General features: G+C 52.8%; 1 protein-coding gene across 7 annotated transcripts; it reads right to left on the reverse strand.

Annotated features, from left to right (window-relative positions):
* Window positions 1-3,901: 3,901 nt before the first annotated feature.
* Window positions 3,902-14,413, reverse strand: GJB6 (gap junction protein beta 6). Of its 7 annotated transcripts, XM_072975956.1 has the most exons (4): window positions 14,143-14,357; window positions 13,576-13,699; window positions 11,920-12,069; window positions 8,417-9,933 (listed from the first exon to the last, which is right to left on the reverse strand). In XM_072975956.1, exon 4 carries the CDS (start codon window positions 9,917-9,919, stop codon window positions 9,137-9,139), a length of 783 nt encoding a protein of 260 aa, XP_072832057.1. In that variant the 5' UTR covers window positions 9,920-9,933; window positions 11,920-12,069; window positions 13,576-13,699; window positions 14,143-14,357; the 3' UTR covers window positions 8,417-9,136. The 7 variants fall into 7 exon arrangements, 6 of the variants coding, with proteins under 6 accessions (XP_031540554.1, XP_072832060.1, XP_072832057.1 ...); XR_012079794.1 differs by lacking the exons at window positions 8,417-9,933; window positions 13,576-13,699 and adding an exon at window positions 3,902-4,178 and having other exon boundaries at window positions 14,143-14,413; XM_031684694.2 differs by lacking the exon at window positions 13,576-13,699 and having other exon boundaries at window positions 8,415-9,933; window positions 11,907-12,069; window positions 14,143-14,364.
* Between the last annotated feature and the right edge of the window lie 5,890 nt (window positions 14,414-20,303).

The following is a 20,303-nucleotide window of genomic DNA, read 5'->3' on the forward strand; positions in this document are numbered from 1 at the left end:
CTCTGAAAGACACAGCCCCTCCTTACAATTTACTAAAGGAAAACAGAGACTGCTGCAGGTGTAGCATAGTTGAATGACTAATTTAGGTTGTGTGACTGACATCAGACCCCACGAACGCAGACGAAGGACTCTGGGTATAATCCGTGTACAGACGACTTGCTCTCCTGACGCTGCTGAATGCTTTAGGGTTATTCTGTCCCGCAACTCCCCCAGGAGGGGATTTTTAATCCCATTCTAAAGACGTAGGACCTGAAGGATCAAGAACTTTAAAAAACTGAGGTAGCACTCTTAGCACTTTGCTTTGTGCCTTTTCAGAACTTTCCATGTCCCACGACCGTGCCAGAAACTCCGCTCAGCCCCGTGGCCTCTCAGAGGTTCTGCTTACTTGTCTGAGTGAACTGGTTTCTCTTTCACCTTCTCTGTGGAGGCTCTTGCGGCTTCAGCAGCTCTCTGATGTTCTGACGCGTTTTGTTCACATTTCCCAGCTTTCTCGTTCTTGGCAGTAGGGTTGTCTCAGATAGACTAGCCCACCTTTCCTCAAACCAGAGATAACCTGCTTGATTATTTAAAACATTATCTATACAGTAAATAATGTTAAAAATTCTGATCATACTTTCTAAATGTTTTTCATAAATATTGTTTGATAAAATTTTAGATACTTTTATTGTTTCTAATACTCTGTTATGTGAAACTTTTGTTTATGGCAGTCTTCTAAGTTTTTCCTCACTGATGAGGCAAAGTCTGTGTACTGAATCTCGATAAGGTCTCTGTTTGTACTTTCACAACGGGGCTTTCAGCATCACTTCCTGTCACTGACAGTCACGAGCGCTGCTTCTGCTCACGTCCAACCCCGGGGTCACCCCCTCTGTCCACCTTCCTCCCGCCAGGTCTGCACACGGGGCGTAGTGCTGGGGGCAGAGAAGGAGACAGCGTCTTGGAGACGAGGCTTGGGGTCCACGCCCATCACTGCCAGCCGGGGCCGCGGGGGAGGGTCCGTGCACACCCCCCACGTGCAGAGCCTGAGGAATCAGGATCTCCAGTGGAAGACGTTGACTTGGCAGAAAGGAGGAAGTCGGAGTTGGGAGAAGGAGCAGCTGAGGCCAGAAATCCACACCCTCCATCCTGCGAGGGAAGGTGTGGTCCACAGCCCAGGCTCGACCTCAGATGCAGCACCCCTCCCCCATGGTGAACTGGGACACTGCTCTCACCTGTGACCCATGGTCTGGGTCAGAGAAGACAAGGAGGCCGCTGTGAAAGGAAGGAGAAAGAATCTCGGCGGAGAACGGAGAGGAGCTGGCAGGAAAAGGCCGAAGACTGGGCCGGGCCGCAGAGATGGGTAAAGACATCTTTCATCATGTGCTTTGTCTGCGAGGAGCGAGGGCCTGGCACAGACCGCAGGGCCTTTGTGGAACACCGTCCTGGGGCAGACCTGGCCAGAGCCCCCCGCCGCCTACCCGCAGTGGGACAAGCTGCTGGGAGGACCAGCTCATCTTGTGAGTGGTGGGGGCTGCAGAGAGTGTTTAGCAACAGCTCTCACCCTCAGCCTGCAGCTGAGCACCGCCCAGCGTTCACAGACGCTTTTCCAGGGTGGAAATATTTCAGAGAGGCACAGCTCCTCTCAAGGAGCCTGCTTGAAATGCCAGCATCTGGGAGTGTTTCTGGAGACCACCGTGAGGCTCTGGGCGGGGGGGAGTTGGAATGCAGCCCACCGCCGCCGGCTGAATTAGATTCTGGCCCTGGGACAGGCATGTGCAATGACGCTGAGGTCGCCGAGTCTGCCTGCCCCGTGGGAACTGGGAACCAGGCTGCTATATAAAAGTCAACTAGGACTTTGTTAAAAATACAGGTCCACGGGCTGTGGGACCAGAAAGTCTGATCCAGTAGGTTTGGGAACCCATGGGCTGTGGTCTGTGTTAGTCGGTCCTCATGATTTTGTGGCTGCACTGAGCACTGTCTTCACAGACGGGCGTCAGGGGACGCTTCGGATCCTGACCGTGCAGCGTTAACTCCCACGGAGGCTGCCCGCCTCCGTTTGGGTTAGCCCCGCCACGTAGGGAGGAGGCACAATAGGATAAATTCCGAACTGGAGCACCTGGGAGGGCGGGGGAGGTTGTGGGTAGTTGCCAAGACCCTCTCTTTGGTGTCAGCGCCGAGCCCAGCGTCCGTTCTCGCCCGTGTTGGAGTCCCTGCTACGAGCAGAGTCTAGAGCAGCCGTGGGTCTCTTGGGGCTGAAGTTCATCCAGAAACAGTCAGTTCCCTTCTGACTGAGACGCCTTCCCTTTCCTGAACACTGCGGTCTGGTTGCTGATCACCAGTCAGCAGACACCGTCTCTGCCAGGTTGAACGAACATATTTTGGGTAGAAACTAATCTCTTAGTCAATGAGGGATGAGGAAGGGTAACGTGGTGCACAAAGAGATCATCCCTTAGAGTCTGGAGCTAACTACGGTGTGAAATACCACGTTAGCCCTGGATTTGTAAACTTAAAAGTTATGTTAGCAAAAAAAGCTAGAAATAAGTTATTTTCATGTCTGTCTAATAAATCACCCAGAAGCCGGCTGGCAGCGCCGTCACGTTCCTGAGGCTGGTTAGTGGAGGAGACCCCAATGTCTGCGGTGCTGTCTTTGCAAAGCCCCTTGGCTGTAGTTTCACAGTTAACTGGATTCCGCATCGTGGTGAGCTGTTCCCACTGTGCTCTGACATCTGAATGGTTTCAGGGCTTCCTGTCACTTCTCCAACTGTTTTCTTAAAATGACCTGAAAAGGCCTTGGCCGCATCAGCATTCACCTGCGTGTCCCTGGCGGTGGGGAAACCATGGCAACAGCGGTCCTGCAGCCAGGGAGGTCGACCTCCGGCTTCAGGAAGCCGCGCCGGGTTCCCTCTGTGGGAGAGTGCTGGTGACAGGGCCCCAGTTAACTCAGCAGACCCCCGTCGGTGCTCACGATGTGAAGGGACAGGTTTTCGGGGCAGCGTGATGGACTGGCCCTCCTCTGTCCAGGAGCCCCCCTCCCCCAGAGAAGCAAGGACCCTGGAGCTCGAACAGCACGGTGTTTCTTGCCGGCGGGGGGGCAGCAGAAGCGAGCTCTCCTCTTGGGGGGGGGCAGGGTGGAGTAGGGTAGGGGTGGGGAGCGAGTGAGCCCCGGGGACTGGGAAGCGTGAGAACGCAGCCGCCAGTGAGAGGCAGACTCGGGACAGTGCTGATGTCACACCCTCGGTCACAGAAAACACAAGGATGAAAGCACACTGAACAGCACCACGAATGTGCAGCCACCAAGGTCTAGGCTGTGAGAAACTCTAGGGGACAGATGACCCAGATGCTGAGAAAAAAGGTTCGAGAAAATAGGAAGAGGTGGAAGGAACCAACAGGGAGAGAGGCCTAAGGGACACGTTAAGCAGTTGGAGCTGATGGGTTTCATTGGTTCCCAAACTAGTGTTTGAAAAGAAAGGAAATGTTTGCTTCTGGGAAGTTGGTTGATGGACTTGTTCCTGTTCTCCTGGCCAAGCACAGTTAAAAATGTAAGAAACCTCCGAGGGGTGGAGAGGAGGAGGCGGGCCAGGTAGGGCCCCCGGGCAAGCTCTCGAACGTGGTTTCCGTGGGGAAGGCAGGGCAGCCAGGCTGAAACATTTCTGCGAGTGTCCAGTGCCTGGCCCTGGGGGGTTAGGGCAGGGGATGGTGGCCCAGCACGCGAGACCCCAGAGAGCGCCTTGCAAAGGAGGAGGTTGGGGTTGGGTTTTGGGTGGGTTGGTGGGCCTACGGAAAGTATGCTTTGCAGAAGAGTCGTTTGTCGTCCCTAGGAATCAGCTAGCCTTGGAGGGGCAGTCTTTCCAGGGTTAGTAAGGCCCAGAATAAAAAGGCATGCTTGACATGTGAGCCGTTAAAAAACTTCAACACATTTAAAATAGTTGAAATAATAAAGAGTGTTCTCTGATGACAATGGAATCAAAGTGGAAATCAGTAACAGAAAGAAAATGGGAAAATCTCTGGACACTTGGAAACTAAACCACACTTCTAAATAAACCATGGGTCAATACATTGTATTAAATGGAAATAAAAAATCCAGCATATCAAAATTTGTGGGCTGCAGCGGAAGGAGTGCTGATCGGGAAATCATGGCACTGAGTGCATGCACTGGAGAAGAGAAGACTCAAGTCAGCCGTCTTCGCTCCCGCTTCAAGGATCTAGAAAGAGAAGTGCAAACAGGAAGAAAATATAAGGTTAGGAGCAGAAGTCAATTGAACTGGAAGCAGAAGAAGAGCACACTGATGAAACAGAGCTGGTTCTTTGAGAAGACCGATGAAATCGATGAACTTCTGGAAGGACCGACAAAGGGAGAGAGAGAGACACAAGTCACCAGCATCGGCTCCAACAGGCGCATCACCGCAGACCCTGCCGACGGTAGAGGCGCGTCACCGCAGGCCCACGGACCGCAGAGGGTGCATAGGACACTAACACGGTTTGCAGTTTACAATGTGATGGATCACTTCCTCAAAAAACACAAGCTATCGCAACTCACCAAATATGAAACAGACTGTCTGAAGAGCCCTGTGACTACTGAGGATACTGAATTTGTGAGAAAGAGACTCTCAGGGATGTCCAGGCCCAGATGGCTGCACTGGGGAATTCCACCAGGTGTTTCAAGAAGTTTGCCACCTGCTCGGCATAACTTTTTACAGAAGGTGGGGACCCAAGAACACGCCCCGGTTCATTTCGTGATGCTAGGGTTACCCTGATACCAAAACCAGACAAAGACAATACAAACTAAAACCCTACAGACCAATATTTTATGCAAAATTTTTCACAAAATTCAACAGCCATTCATGATAAAAACCCTTAGAAAAATAGGAATAGATTTCTCAACTTGATAAAAACATCTATAGAACCCTACAGTTAAGATCATACTTCATGGTGAAAGACTGAATTCTTTCCCCCTGAGATCAGGAACAAGACAAGAATTCCTGCTTTTACAATTCCTGCTCAACACTCTGTCCGAGTGCTAGCCAGTGCGACGTGGCACAAAAAAGAAATACAAGACACACAGATCATGCAGAAGAGATAACACTGTCTGTGTTTGCAGACGACACGACTGTCCTTGCATGAAAGTCTGAGGAAACTATGAAAATCTAGAACTAATGAATGAATTCAGCAAGATCACTGGATACAAGCAAATAAGCCAAGAAAAACGACATTTATTTCTACATACTAGCAATGAACATGTGACACTGAAATTAAAATACAATGCTATTTACAATCAGTCAAAGAAAATGAGATACTTACAAGTAAATCTAACAAAACTTTTATGACTTGTATGCTGAGAACTCAGAGCTGATGGACGAATCAAAGAAGTATAAGTAAGTAGACATGCCGTGTGTCTGGATAAGAAGATCTGACCTAGTAAAGATGTCAGTTCTCCCCAAATTGATATACAGGTTTAATGCCATTTTTACAAAAAAGGCAAGATTGTTTTTGTAGACATAGACAGGACTATTCTAAAGTTTATACAGAGAGGCAAAAGGACCAGAATGGCTGAAAGAAATCGAAAAAGAATAAAGTGGGAGGAGTTGCCCTAGCAGATTTTAAGGCTTATTTATACAGTACAGCTATCGAGACTGTGGTGTTGGGGGAGAGACAGAACAGAGATCAGCGGACTGGAGCAGAGGACCCAGAGGTAGCCCCACACGAATGTGCCCAATTGATTTTTAACAAAGTGCAAAAGCAAGTCAGTGGAGAAAAGAGAGCGTTCATCACTGGGTGTCCACAGATGACAAACTGACCTCAGCTGACGTCTCAGACCTCTTCTAGAAGTGAACACAAGACGGACCACAGACTGAACCTGGAGCATAAAGCCATACAGCTTTTAGGAAAAGCACAGGAGAAAATCTTTGGGATCGAGGGCTGGGCAGAGTTCTTAGACTTGACACCAAAAACACAACCCATAAAAGAAAAAAACTGATAAATCGGACTCCGTTAAAATGAAAAACTATGCTTTCAAAAGATCTTGTTAAGAAGATGAAAAGAAAAGCCACAGAGTGAAAAGTGTTTACAAGCCGCCATCCCTGTCCAAGGACTCGGATCTGCCATTTGTGAGGATCCCTCGAAACTCAACAGCAGAGCAGCGAGCAGTACCGAGCGGGCTCCAGAGTCAGCAAACGGCTCTAGAGAAGGCGGTCACGTCCACCAGCCGTCAGGGGCGCGCCCCTCGAGCACACCCGTCAGAATGGCCAACGTGGAAAGAGCGACAGCACCAAACGCCAGCGAGGGCCAGGAGGACCGGTGCTCGGACGTGGCTGGCGGGGGTGCTTGACGGCGCAGCTACTCTGGAAAGCGGTTTGGCAGTTTCTTAAAAAATGAAATGTGCGCCTACCACGCCGCCCAGCAGTGGGAACAAACTCCTGTCTGTCTGCACGCAGCGGCCTGCGTGAGTCTGTGGAGGGTCACGCTGAGCGGAACAAGTCCAGCCCCAAAGGCTGCAGGCTGCTTGATTCCTTTTACGTGACATTCTTGAAATGACAAAATCCGAGAAATGGTGAGCAGAGGAGAGGTGGCCGGGGTTTAGGGAGGGCTGAGGGGGTGGGCTCGGAAGGGAGGGAACTGGGTGTGGGCGTCAAAGGGCAGCGTGGGGGCCCCTGCGCTGATGGAATGTTCTGTATCTCAACCGCTTCGGCGTCATGTCCTGCTGGGCTCTTGTACCACAGTTTTGCAAGATGTTGCCACTGGCAGACATGGTGCCACGAGCACATGGGACCTCGGTGTTATTTCTTACACCTACGTGTGAATCTACAATTATCCCAAAATAACAAGTGTAACTTAAAAGAAGAAAAAAGGACACTTACAGGACAATTGGGGAATTATGAACACGAACTGGCTTTTTTAGTGTGATGGTGGCATTCTGTTTTTGTTTTAAAATGTTAGTCTAGACGCTTACATTGAAATATTTACAGATGACGTGGCCTGTCTGGGATTAGCGTGAGCGTCAGGCAAGCGGGGGCTGGGCAGGTGAGACCCTCGTGGGAACATGACCCACGTACCGCTGGCTGTTGGAGCTGGATGGGGAGCGGGGGGTCTTGAACGCTGCCCGGCACACGTGGTCACCAGGAGGAAGCCTTGGGAGCTGGCAGCTTGGCCAGCAACTCTGGGGATGGTCAGCCTGCTTTGAATGTTGGCTCAGCTGCTTCTCAGCTGGGTGACCTCGGGCAAGTGACTTAACCTCTCTGAGCCGCAGTGTCCTCATGTCTCAGAAGGAAAGAAAGGTGCTCACCCGAGTGGTGGGGCGGGGGGGAAGCTCGTGCAGGAGGCCCAGGAGCTGCTAGAGTGGAGACACACAGTCGGGTTGGGCAGGGTCTTGGAATTCAGGACAGGGCCTCAGGAAGGGCGTTAAGCAGATGACAACTGAGAAGGAGCCGTCAGACTGGGGTTCAGAGCATCACCGGTGCTGACGACGGCCTGGGCTTGGGATGAGGCTGGACCCCAGTTCAGGCGCTGGCGGGCGGGTGAGAGGCTGGAGGGTGGCCACCCCACTCGGACCTCGTCGGGTGGAGGGGAGGCAGCTCCAGAGGGTAGAGCTGTTGAGGGGGTGAAGGAGCAGGGCAGAGACGGGACGGGACGGAGAGAGGGGGGCCGGCGGGGGCACGGTCCACGGAGGTGTGGGTGCTGCCAAGGTGTTTCATCCACTCCGATGTTCCCCCTTCCTGCTCATGGGCTTCCTTCGAGGCCCGTTCGAACAGCCATTTAAAAAGAAAGCACGTTGTGGGACGAGGGGGAATTATGAATGCTGCCTAGGTTTTAGCTGGAACTGGTTTTGTTTTAAAAGGTTAGGTTTGGGTTTTTATAGATTGACACTAAAATACGGATGAAATGATGTGTCTGGAACTTGCTTTGGAGCCTGAAGAAAATGAGACGGACTTCGCCGTTTTTCTGGGGAGAAGTTCTGGAACCCCGGCACGTGTCAAGCCCTCGAGAGCGCCCCTTATCGCTGGGTGTCCCCACGCTTAGCACGTGAGCTGCTGCACCCTGACAGAGGTGGCCTCACGTGTTCGGGCTCCAGTGACCAGCCTTCCGCCGCTGCACCGACACCTGCACTCGGGGCGTGTGTCCAGCGGGAACCGGCGGGAAGGCTTCCTCGTCTCCGTCGGTGGGGGTGGGGCCAGGGCCCCCTTCAGTCCCCAGGGACTGGAGGACTCAGGTAACGAGTCCTTAGAGGACGGCCAAGAGCCTCCCAGCCTCCTCTGTCAAGGCTGAACTGACCCAGAGGACATTTTCCATGTCCCAGAGCCGCCAACCTCTCTCCCGGCTAAACTCAGCCTCTGCCCGTGGGATGTGAGGATGCGGGAGTCTGTGAGCCCTGGCACTTCAGCCACGCACCCCGACCTGCTCATCACCCCGCCAGCGACTGGGCTCCATGGCCCCCTGCGGAACAGACACCCGCGAGCCATGCAGCCTTCAGCCAAGAGCTGACCTTTATTGAAGGAGCACGTTCCTGCGTCACGAGCAAGACGATCGCAGAGGGGCCGGTTTAAAACAGCTCCCCGCTTGCATACCGCTCTGTCCACCCAGAAAGCAGTGACAGGATATTTAGTGTACAACGAACTCTTCCCACCCCAAGAGTATCATGAGAGTTCACAGATTTGTCAACAGACGATGCGAAGCAGCACTTACAACAAGCAGAGTAAGTTCACAACTGAGACCCCTATGCTATAATTCTAAACCCAACCGTGTGTGCTTTTCCAGGTGAGGAAGACCAGTCATTACAAAAATACTTTGTATAAATTCTGAGTCAGATCTAAAACATTCAATCCTATAAAATTATCTTTTACTAATAAAAGTGTCAATTTTTAGAGAAACGATCTGTATCGACAACAGTTATGTCCTTAAATTTTCAGGAACTACCCACTGCCAGATGGCCCACTCACACCCACGCGTTGAAGTCGCGCGAGGCCCGGCTGTCAGGGGTGGACCACACGCTGATTAAGCGGCACAAGAGTGACCCGGTTTCTCTACAGAAAGTTACCTCAAGTATCTACGTGTTACGAAAGCCGTTTGAAAGGACAAAGTCCCAGCCTAGAGCCGGGACCCGGGGGCACCGCCTTGCGGAGAAGCCCCAGCTTTGTGACAACCAGCCAGCCACGCGGGGCCTCGGTGCTCAGCGGGGAAAGCCGGTGACGGCGCCCTGCCCGCCCTCGGAAATCAGCTCGTTCATCTCGTTCTGCTTGCTCTCTCTGAGGGTGTGATTGGGGTGATTTCTTTGCGTCTGTGCTCGTCTCGATCTGAAACACACCTTCAGGAGCAGGTAGCACAGCTCGGCCACGTTCAGCAGCATGCAGATCACAGACGCGGAGATCATGAAGATGGTGAACACGGTTTTCTCTGTGGGTCTGGAAATGAAGCAGTCCACCAGGTTGGGGCAGGGGTCGATGCCACACTTCAGCACCCAGGGCAGGTGGTAGCCGTTGTACAGGAAGTAGAAGACGTACATGAAGGCCGCCTCGAAGATGATCCGGAAGAAGATGCTGCTGGTGTAGGTCCACCACAGGGAGCCCTCGATGCGGACCTTCTGGCTCTTGATCTCTTCAATGTCCTTGAATTCGTTCTTTATCTCTCCCTTAATGAACTTCCTTTTCTTCTCGTGTCTGTGGTAGGCCACGTGCATGGCCACCAGCAGGGCGGGCGTGGACACGAAGATGAGCTGCAGCGCCCAGAGCCGGATGTGGGACACGGGGAAGAAGTGGTCGTAGCAGACGTTCTTGCAGCCGGGCTGCAGCGTGTTGCAGGTGAAGTCGGCCTGCTCGTCCCCCCACACCTCCTGGGCGGCCACCACGAGGATCATGACGCGGAAGATGAAGAGGACGGTGAGCCAGATCTTCCCGATGCTGGTGGAGTGCTTGTTCACGCCCCCAAGGAACGTGTGCAGGGTGCCCCAGTCCATCGTGCGGGCAAGTCCTAGACGTTAGCAAAGGTGGGTTAGTTAGTGGAAACTTCCCTCGATTTCTACAACTGCTGCCGCGTTACGGACTGAGGCACACTTCTCTCGATGACGTGCGCTGTGGCGTCTTGTCACCTCGGCCGCTAAGCTGCTGGGGGCTTTCTGACAAGGAGCACCCACCCGGGAAGCCCTCTACCCTCCTTCTGGGGCTTTCAGACCATCCTGATTCAGCTGGACTCAGACTGTGTTCAGCGACACCAAGGCAGGAACTCAGGCACACAAGTTCATTTCCAAGCTCCCTCTGAATCACTGTTTCCTTTTGTCGGAGGATCATGGAGGTTCCATGGTAGATCATTAATTAAACGGCTTATCCAAGAAAAAAAAAACCATTCACTGGAATGACATAATCTGGTTTGCCTGGCAGACTCAGAAGGGAAAAGGAAGCCAAACACTTGCTGGTTCCTTTCTGCAACACACTGCTATTTATTCCCAGCTCCAGGAACATCATTTGCCAGAATCACATGTTCTTGGGAAACTGCTGAAAAAGCCTCTTCCAAAAGGGAACCCGAGGCTATCACGAAAAGTGCTCACTTTTCTCCACCGTACCGGGCAGTCCTGGCTTCCTCTTCCCCCCAGGTGCCCTTCACACTGGAAACCCCGGGTGAAGGCTCATCTCCTAGTTGCTGCAGAAGACCCAGCCTTCCGCTCAGAGAAGAAGGATCATGAACCCTCTGAGAACCTTCTGAAAGTGAAAACCCTCTCTTCAGAAAAACACGGCTCACAGGTTTCCTGCACCTGTGGGGGGGCTCGCGGGGGAGGGGGTGCCGGAGGAGGGGCTGCTCCCCACGCGACCACCGCCCCGTGCCCAGAGCACCCTGCAGCACCGACCTCGGGTCCTCGCACCTTCCAGGGCTCCCTCCAGATCCACCCGGGACCGGCCTGCACGCCATCCTCCCGGGCTTAGAGCAGAAGGACGAGCATCAGGAGACAGACTCACAAGGATCCGGCTGGGGTACCACTGCCCCCTCCTGCCACGGTCACTGCCCCCACACTCTTCCAGTCCAGGAGCAGAAGTGGGCGGGGGCTCCTCCCCCTCACTCACACCCTCCCCGAGGAGCAGCCCCCGAGGCCCTTTCCTAAACTTCTGGTTACAGAGGATCTGAAGGCCAGTACGCTTCAAAAATCACTTCCCAAAGTCACTGCCTCCGTCCGGGTCTCACAATTAGGGTTAAACAAAGCGCCTCTCTCCTCTCCTGCCTCAAGCAGGCTGCAGCCAAGGGAGAAGCGGCTTCAATAAAAAGTAAAATATTAACTCTTTCTTTGTGACCCCGAGAGGGTTAAGTGGCACCTTCTGGGCTCTCTCTTAGGAAGAACAGATACACTCTGCTTCCTCGTCTTCACCGAGCAGGAATCACGGAGGCGCGTGGCACTTGGTGGAGGAGGGTCTGATCACGGTGGACAGCCAGCTCCAGCCCAGACACTTAGCTCCAAAGATAAAATCACTGACCTTTCTTCCTCTTCTTTTTCTGGCGGAGCACTGGGGGTGGCACCCGGGACCCGCCATGCTGAGCCCACGCACCACCCGGGATGTACCCTCCCACCTCCTTACTTCTGATCAGACCACAGTCCTGTGAAGAGACACTGAACGTCCCTTTCACAATTGGAATCACTTAAGTCTATTAGCATTCTGCTCAGTGACATCATTTCTTGACTGTCTTAAACTTCTTAAGAATTTAATCATGACTGTTTTGCTTAACAAAGTCGTTTTACTTTCACTGATGGGCCCTAAACATGACAGGGTCCCAGAGTCCTCTCCGCAGGCAGCATGAGGGCCCCACGCCCCCCATGACCCTTCCCAAGTCCTTCCCGGGTCTCTGATGGACCTGGGAACAGAACAGGGCCCCATCTCCATGTCGGCTTTGGGCTGCTGAGGAGCCTCCCCTGAGAAAGGGCAGTAAAGTCAGAGTAAAACCAGTGGCCTCAGCCTCACTTTAGGGACTCACAGCTCGGGGGCCAGAGAAGACTCAGGGCAAGGTTTCCTCTTCAAGGGCCCGGCTTCCCTGCACCATTGGGCACCTCACCAGGCAGCCGGCGTCGCTCAGCAACCCCAGGAAGGTGGATCTGCGCGGCGCCCCGGTCCGTGAGGATGTGACCTGTGGAGGACAGTACTAGACGTGGCCGAAGTTCCTCAGGGCTCCCTGGTGTCTCCTGCATGACCCCGTGGTGGTTTTCCCCTGGGCCCAGCCAGTCTCCTGATGCTCTGAACTTCAAATACACAATAACATCAAAATAAAATCTTTTCCCTATCAAGATAATAGTAATATTAACAATATTAGTAAGATATTAAGATAATGATAACAATACAATAACAATACAAGCCCCAGCCCATCCCTGGAACAACAGAAAAAGGAGAAGATAGAGTTTGAGAAACTGGATACACGCCCTTACCCCCAGGTCAGCAATCCAAAAAAAAATCTCAAAGTCTCTCTTTAATCAAAAAGTCTTTTCCTTTTGTCTTTGGAGATCTCAGCTCATTCCAGGGACAGACAACCTGATGGCCGATTTTTAAATTTAACGGCTCAAAACCTCATCAAAGCTGTCCCTTCAGAGCAACGGCAGAGAGGAAAGTATTCATATACTTCTCCAAAATTAGCTCAGTAAAGACGGAAACCACTCTCTTTATGGAGTCTACCTGTAAAAATGAACCATTCATAGGACTACATGTATTTCTTAATCCATTAAAGAATTCAGAGTTAAGTCCCCCCCGATTTAGCATCTCTGTTCATTCAAGCAGCCTGTGTCCTTTCCAAACACGCAGGTCCAGTTGGAGGTAAATGATCATGGGAATGAAAATGGAAAGGCTCTCCGGGGACCCAGCTCCACTCTCAGGGATCCAGTGAGTCAAACAGAAGTCTTAGCAGGATAATGGAGCCACTGGAAGGACGCTGCCCTCAAGGACCCAGAGGCTCGGCCAGAAATCATCTGCTCACAATTTTACTCGAACATTTAACTCAAGTATACAAACCACTCACAGTTCCCGGAACATTCCGATTGAATTGGGGGTGCTGGTGAGGGTTTTCAAGTTAGAATTTTCCCCTCATCCTATTGAAATTGTTGTCAGAAGTTCTGTTGGTTCTTTCCCTTCATAAAGCTCTTCGAATCCAGAAGAGACAAGTAAGAAAAAGAGAATGAAGTCCCCGTTTCCTGCATGAGAATTTGTTTCAAAACGAAAACACGAGCAAAGCAGCTGGACTGGCTGGGTTGCGTCACGGGGGTGACAGCAGGGGGGACCCTGCCCCCCAGTTGTTCCCCCAGGCTTGGGTGGACGTCCTCCCCCTGGGTGGCTGGGCTCCAGCACCACCCCCGGACGCGGCGGGATCTGGGCAGCAGACAAAGCTCTGCACAGCGCGTCCGGCAAGGCTAAGGAGACTGGCGGGGGCAGGACGTCTTCTTCCAGGACACTGGTCAGACGCTGACAGAACTGAGGCACGAAGGTTTCTGTGGCATCCAGTCTGCCCAAGGAAAGGACCCCCACGGTGCATGGCTAAATTCAACCAGGGCTAAACCCACAGCCAGATCCCACCTTGCGGCCACTGAGGTCGCTGGCCTGGGGCCCTCAGCCCCTCCAGGCGACCCGAGCTGCGACGGGCTGCACTCACCTCAGACTCGGTCCTCCTCTCCAGGAAGGGAGGCCAAGCTGGTCAGAAAACCACACCGTGCCGGGTGCTACCTGGGACTGGTCTGCTTCACCGGACAGGAACTCCCTTCTGTTGCCTCCACCTTCTAACCGAGATGTGTCACCAGGACACTTAATTACTGTTGTCCGGTGCTGTTACTGCCGCGTGTCTCATCATGCAGCCGCACCGGCCAGTTCTCCCCGGGCTGAGGGACCGGCCCCCGCCTCCAAATGCGAGCCGGACTCTGCCGGCGACCCATAGAAGCGAAGAAAATCGAAACGCAGCAGAGGAAGTGGGGGAAAGGGGCATTTGTCCGTACACACGACGTGATGCATCTAGAAAACCCGTTGTGCAGGTCAGGGGGGACGATCTGGGGTAAAAGTCAAACCAGTCCATCCTCGTTCCTGCGAGCGCGCCAGGACGATGCGGGTCCCAGGCTGGTAAGTTTTGTCCAGGCAACGACAACGCGGACAGCACCCCACCCGCGGGACCGCCGGAGCGATGGCCAGCAGGGCGACAAGGGGCAGGGGCCACGGGCTTTCCACCTACCTGCTCTGGCTTCTCGGGGGCAATTCCTCCGCCCGAGGGGCCGGGATGGCGCGGCGCGCCGCCCGCTCACCTGCTCAGCGGGGCTGCGGACGGGCGCGGGGTCCGGGCGCGGGGCGGCGCCTCCGCTGCAGCCGGACGGGCAGGAAGTCTGCAGCCGCCTCTCCCGCCGCTTCGGCGCAGGCCCGGCTCCCACCTGCGGCGCCTTTTAACCGCGCCCCACCCCGCCTCTGTCCTGACGCTCGTCGGGCGGGATGCGCGAGGCCCGCGCGCGGCGACTGGAGCGCGCTCGCCCCGGGGCGCGGGGTGCGGGGCGCGCAGCGCAGGGCGGGACTCTCGCCCCTGCGTCGCGGGCGCGGGGAGCGGCGCGCAAGGCGGTGCAGGGTGGACTCGCCCGCAGGGGCGCGGGCCGCTGGGGAGGGGCTGAGGCGGGTGGCCCGGCCTGGTCCCGGAGCGGTGGGGCGGCCCAGGGGCGCGGGGAGCAGAGCCTGCGCTCGGGCTGGGCGGAACCGCGGCGCCGGGCCCGGGCCCCTGGGGAGGCGGCCTGGGCGGGTGGGCCCGAGCCCACAGCGGGGCTTCCGACCGAGTTGGACCGGTTGGGATGCGTGTTAGGGCCGGGCTGTGTTTTGCTCGGACACGGCCTCCTTTTTCCTGGAGACTTCCACCTTCTGACGGCCGCGCAAGGCCCTCTTAGGGAGCAGCCTGCAGGCACGGAGGCTGTGGACCTTTATTAATTAATGACCGCTTATTTGAGTTAAAGGGGTTGTTTTGTTAGTCACCTCCTCCGGGGAAGGCAGAGCGGGGCCCGCGCTCCTGGTGAAGACCCAGCCGGCGGCCTCCTCTCCCTCCCAGGCTCCCAGCACCCAGGGCCGCCCGAGGCAGGGGCTGCAGGGACCCGCGGGGTGGGAGTGTTTGGAGCCATTTACGGCTTTTCAGGTTCAAACCTGTCCTACAACACACGAGAGATGTGTGTCTTGCTTATTCCACATAATTGTTTGGCAATTAAATGTCCCCTCCTAAACCGGATGCTGCGGATTTCGGCCTGTTCTCCAAGGCAAAGGATTAGTGGTGCTTAAGATTTGTCTTCAAGGTCGTGGAGAATAAAGCAAGACTTTATAAAAATCCACCTTCTGAAATATTTTATTTGAGAAGAAGGTTCTCCAAGAATTGACCCTGAGTCAGATAGGCTGAGAGCATTTTGAGGCGGCCCCTGGAATGCCTTGAAGGTAAGGGTGGGGGGAGAGAAACCCTGCTTCAGACTTTTCCATGAGACACACTTGCTTCCTTCATGTGTGCCGTGCCCTGGCCTAGGGGGTTTGGCTGGTCCACTCCTACCCTCCAAAGTCCCACCCTTTTCCAGGCCCCTCCCCGGCTCCCTGCCAAAAACAAACCCTCCAGCCAGGCACAAACGTTTGCACAGTAAAATAGCTCAATTTTAAAAGCAGATTGTAAACTTCCTTGGGGATTATAGCAGCTTAAGCCGCCTCCCCTTTTTCCCCACAGCACCAGGTCAAGTACTTTGCACATAGTAGACACTATCTGCACGTTGGTCCTGGAACTTACTCTTGCCCCTGAAGCACCACGGCCCACGTTCCCACTCCTATAGGCCCGGATCCATGCAGCAGAGCCCAAGCGCTGATGCTCTGGACCTAGGGCAGCTGCTCCAGGACCCATCCAGCAAAGACCTTTCCAACCCGAGTAGTCAGAGAATGTGCTGCGTTTGTTCAGGTGTCCCAAAGGGGAGCCGTCTCGCACCGGGCCAGACATCTCTTTCCCTGTTCAGGTGGTCAGTGCCAGCCCCACGGCCGCTGGCTTTTCATGTTGTGATTTGTTTCTTAATGTTTAACCCCACATTTAATTTTCACTTCTCATCAGATGGCCCTGCTGCAGCAGAAATTAAATATGGACTATATGAAACTTACAGACTTGTTGAGATGTTTGTCTGAAGCTGCAAAGTTAAACATTTTAAGCTGATGATATCCAAAGGTGTCTGGAGTGTTGACCGATTGTTGGCTTTTTGTGCCAAATTTGAAGAAACCTTCAGGAGATGATCACAACCCTACTGTCTGCTTAACAATGTCACACAATTCTAAAACCTAAATGTTTGTAGTCCTGTTGTAATCAGTGACATGAAACTCACTTGACACCGTCTCTCTACATCTTAATAATGATTTCCAAGGTTACAGATTTAATCAGCACAAAACGTATGAAGTGCGGATGTACCTTTACTACAGCAGGAGGTTTGAAGGGGTGATGCTGAGGTGCTGTTTTGAAAATTTCTAAATCTTCTGGGTGGCCACTTGAGCTTTGCACGGAGAAGGAGGACAGCCCCCCGCCCCCTGCCGAGTGACTCACGTTAGGTTTGCTCCACTTCCACAGCCTAAGCTGGAAACACAGCACATGGGCTCTCCGTGCAACTGACGAAGTCCTAGAGATCCGGCAGTCAGCACCCTACTTAAATAGCAACTGACACTTACCTGTTTCTTCAACAAAAAAGCCTTGTCTGAGCGGGTCTATGTTAGGCTGGACACACAGAGGAGACGGTCTGTCTCAAGAGTTTCCTGGTTTGATTTTCAGATCTGTGACGAGGCTCGGACTTCCGGGGAGGACATGGGGTATGGTTATGACAGTCGGTGCTGTTTTGGGGTCGGGAGGGGCTCAGCGGCATCGCACGGTGGAGTTGTCTGGAGGTGCGCTGTGTCCTGATGCAGCCCTGGACCCGCCAGGCCGAGCCTGCGACACGCCGTGCGTGGCTGCTCTGCGGGCTCCTCGCTGGTTTCCGAGTTTATCACTAAGAGACGTGGCTGTGGTTGACGCGTTTATTTCTTACAACAAACTTTTGATTTTAGAACAGTGTTGGATTTTCAGAAAAATTGCCAAGTGCAGAGAGTTACCGCAGCCCCTGCTCCGAGTTTCCTCTGAGTCACCTTCCTGCATCAGTGTGGCTCACTTGTAATTAATGGACCAGCACTGATGAACTGTGACTCCCTGAGGTCCTCTTCACTCAGGGCTCCGTGGTTTTTACTAATGCCCTTCTTCTGGCCCAGGATTTGTATCCGGGGTCCCACATCCTGTTCAGCCATCACATCTCCTTGGGCTCCCCTGAGCTGTGATGGTTTCTCAGCCTTCCCTTGTTTCTGATGATCCTGATAATTCTGACAAGTATCAGAAAATCCAATATCCACTCACAATTTAAAAAAAAAGCCTTAGCAAACTAGGAGCAGATGGGGCTGAGGTTGTTAAAGATACCCACAGGAGCCTCCAGCTAACGTGAACCTTAGTGGCGAGAAACTAAACGCTTTTCCCCAAGGTCAGGAGCAAGGGCAAGATGCCACGTCCCCCGTTCCGTCGACAGCATATTGGAGGAGCCTCCCAACGTGGTAACACAAGGAAAGGAAATACAAAGCACACAGATTGGAAAGGAAGAAATAAGACATGACATGTATAAAATATCTGAAAGAAGCAGTAAAGTTCTCCTGGAACTAATGAACAATTACAGAAACCTCACAGGATACAAGATTAATACGCAGAAGTCAATTGCTTTCCTATTATCAGCAAAGAACAACTGGAATCTGAAATGAGAAACACAACAGTATTTATATTAACATGAAAAAGTTAAATACTTAGGTGTAAATCTAGTGAAATACGTACGAGATCACTATGGGGAAACCACAAAGCTGGCGGAAGAAGTCGCAGAAGCTCTAAACAACAGGAGCAGCTGTTCCGTGTTTGAATTAGGTTTTAGGGCCACTGTAACAAACTGCTACAAACTGGATGAGTAAAACGACAGTTTCCCTTTTCTCTTACAGTTCTGGAGTCTAGAAGTTCAAAGTTAAGGCTTTGGCCCGGCTGCGGTCCCTCGGAAAGCTCTAGGGAAGGGCAAAGCGCTTCCCTGTTTCTCCGCAGCGCGGGGCGGTGGGGGGGCCTTCAGCTGCCGCCTTCCGGCCGCCGCCTCTGTCTCACGTGGCCTCCTTCCCCGTGTGTCTCTGTCTCCGCTGAAATTGCTGGTCTTTTTGAAGGACACCAGTCACATTGGATCTAGAGTCCGCCCGGACCCAGTATGACCTCATCCCCACTGATTACAGCTGCAAAACTCTGTTTCCAAATAAGCTTGCATTCACAGGTACTGGGGGTACGGGCTTCAGCGTGGTTGAGGGGAACCAAATTCAACCCATAGCGATGTTCTTGGACAGGAAGACTCAACATTACTGAGATGTCAGTTTTTCCCCACTTGGTCTCTAGAGGTAAAGCTCTCTCAGTCAAATCTCAGCAAGCTACCTGTGGATGCAGCAAGCAGGCTGATCATAAAGGTTTTATCAGGCAGAAGAGCAGAAAGGCAAAAGGTAGAAGACCCAGAACAGTCAGTCAACACACACTGGAGGGGAGCAGAGCTGGAGGCTGGCGCTGTCCTACTTCGAGACGCGCCATCAAGCGGCAGCCATCAGGAGAGCGAGCCGTCGATGGAAGAATCAACGACAGAAGAAGGAGCCCAGAAACCGACCCACACGAGTCCAGTGAACTGAGCCGATGAAGGAGCGAAGGCAGTTCGACGGAGGAAGGATAGTCTTTTCAATACATGGCGCTGGAACACCTGGACACGCACATCCCCCACTTCTGCCAGGGGAAAGAAAGGGAGGGAGAGAGAGAGAGAGAGGAAGGCAGGAAGATAAAGAAAGAATCTGGACACAGAACTTTCACAAAAACTAACTCAAAATGGCTCCTAGATCTAAATATAAAACCCAAAACGTCAAACTTTGGAAGGTAACATAGGAAAAAAAACCTAGAGGCAACCTTAGATTTGGTGATGACTTTTAGATACAACACCAAAAGCATGATCCATGAAAGAAAATATTGTAGGTTGGGCTACATTAAAATGAAAAACTTCTGTTCTGCAGAAGAACTGGTAAGAGAAGGAAAAAACAAGCTACAGACGAGAAAATATTTGCAAAACACACACCTGATGAAGGACCTGTACCCCGAATACACAAAGAACTCTTCGAACTCAACAATGAGGAAGCATTGCCCATTTAAAATGGGCCACGCACCCTAACAGACACCTGCCTGAAGAAGACACACAGATGGCAAATAAGCACACGAGGACATGCTCACGTCGCGTGTCATCAGGGAGGTGCAAATTAAATCAACGGGCTACTATTACACCCCTGTCGAAATGTCTCAGATGCAAAACCTTGGAAAGACCAAATGGTGGCGAGGATGTAGTGCGCAACAGGAACCCTCATTCACTGCTCGTGGGAATGCAAAATAGTACAGGCACTTGGAAGACAGACTGGCAGTTTCCTGTAAAACTAAACCTACTTTTACCATGCGACCCAGAAATCATGCTCCTTGGTATCTACCCAAAGGCGTTGAAAGCTTATGTCCACAAAACACCTGCACGTGAAAGTTTATAGCACTTTTATTTATAATGGTCAAAACTTGGAAGCAACCAAGACATCCTTCAGTAGGCGGATGGAGAAATAAACTGTGGTCCATCCGAACAATGGGGTATCATTTGGCGATAAAAAGAAGTGAGGTATCAAGCTGTGAAGACACATCAGGAAACTTAGATGCGTGTGACTAAGTGAAAGAAGTCGATCTGAAAAGGCCGTACAGTGTGCACCTCCAGCTAAACGACCTTCTGGAAAAAGCGAACCTGCGGAGACCAGACGCGCGGGTGCCAGGAGCGAGGGGGCGGATGGAGCGTGGAGCACACGGGTTAGGGCAGGCGCTCTGGGTGCTGCTGCGTTAGGGGGAGGCCGCCCCCGGGAGCCCCGCCTCCCTCTGCTCTGCCTCCTCTCACCCGCCTTCCCCCCACACAGGGTTGTTCATTCACGGGCTCCATGTGGAGGCCGGTCAGAAGTTTAGGGGCTTCAAATTCTTACAGCAAAATGACAGACTCGGAAGGGAGCCCAGGGCTGGTTCACCCAGCGTCCATGCCCCACGTCTGCAGGTCTCGGTTCTCAGAGCGGTCTGGTCTGGTCTTTTCTGTCTTCCTTCCTCCCTTTCTTCCTTCCTTTCTTCTAAATTTTTTACTGAAGTGTAGTTGATTTACCATGTTAGTTTCAGGTGTACGGCAAAGTGACTCAGTTACACATGTAAATATCTGCATGTATTTTCTTTTCAGGTTCTTTTCCATTATAGGTTATTACACGGAATTGAACACG

Source organism: Vicugna pacos, chromosome 14 (assembly GCF_048564905.1).
Source record: "Vicugna pacos chromosome 14, VicPac4, whole genome shotgun sequence".
NCBI classification, from domain to species: domain Eukaryota; kingdom Metazoa; phylum Chordata; class Mammalia; order Artiodactyla; family Camelidae; genus Vicugna; species Vicugna pacos.

Coding starts and splice junctions, on each gene's coding strand:
- GJB6 (XM_031684694.2), bottom strand. CDS start 9,919: ATGGACTGGGGCACCCTGCACACGTTCCTTGGGGGCGTGAACAAGCAC.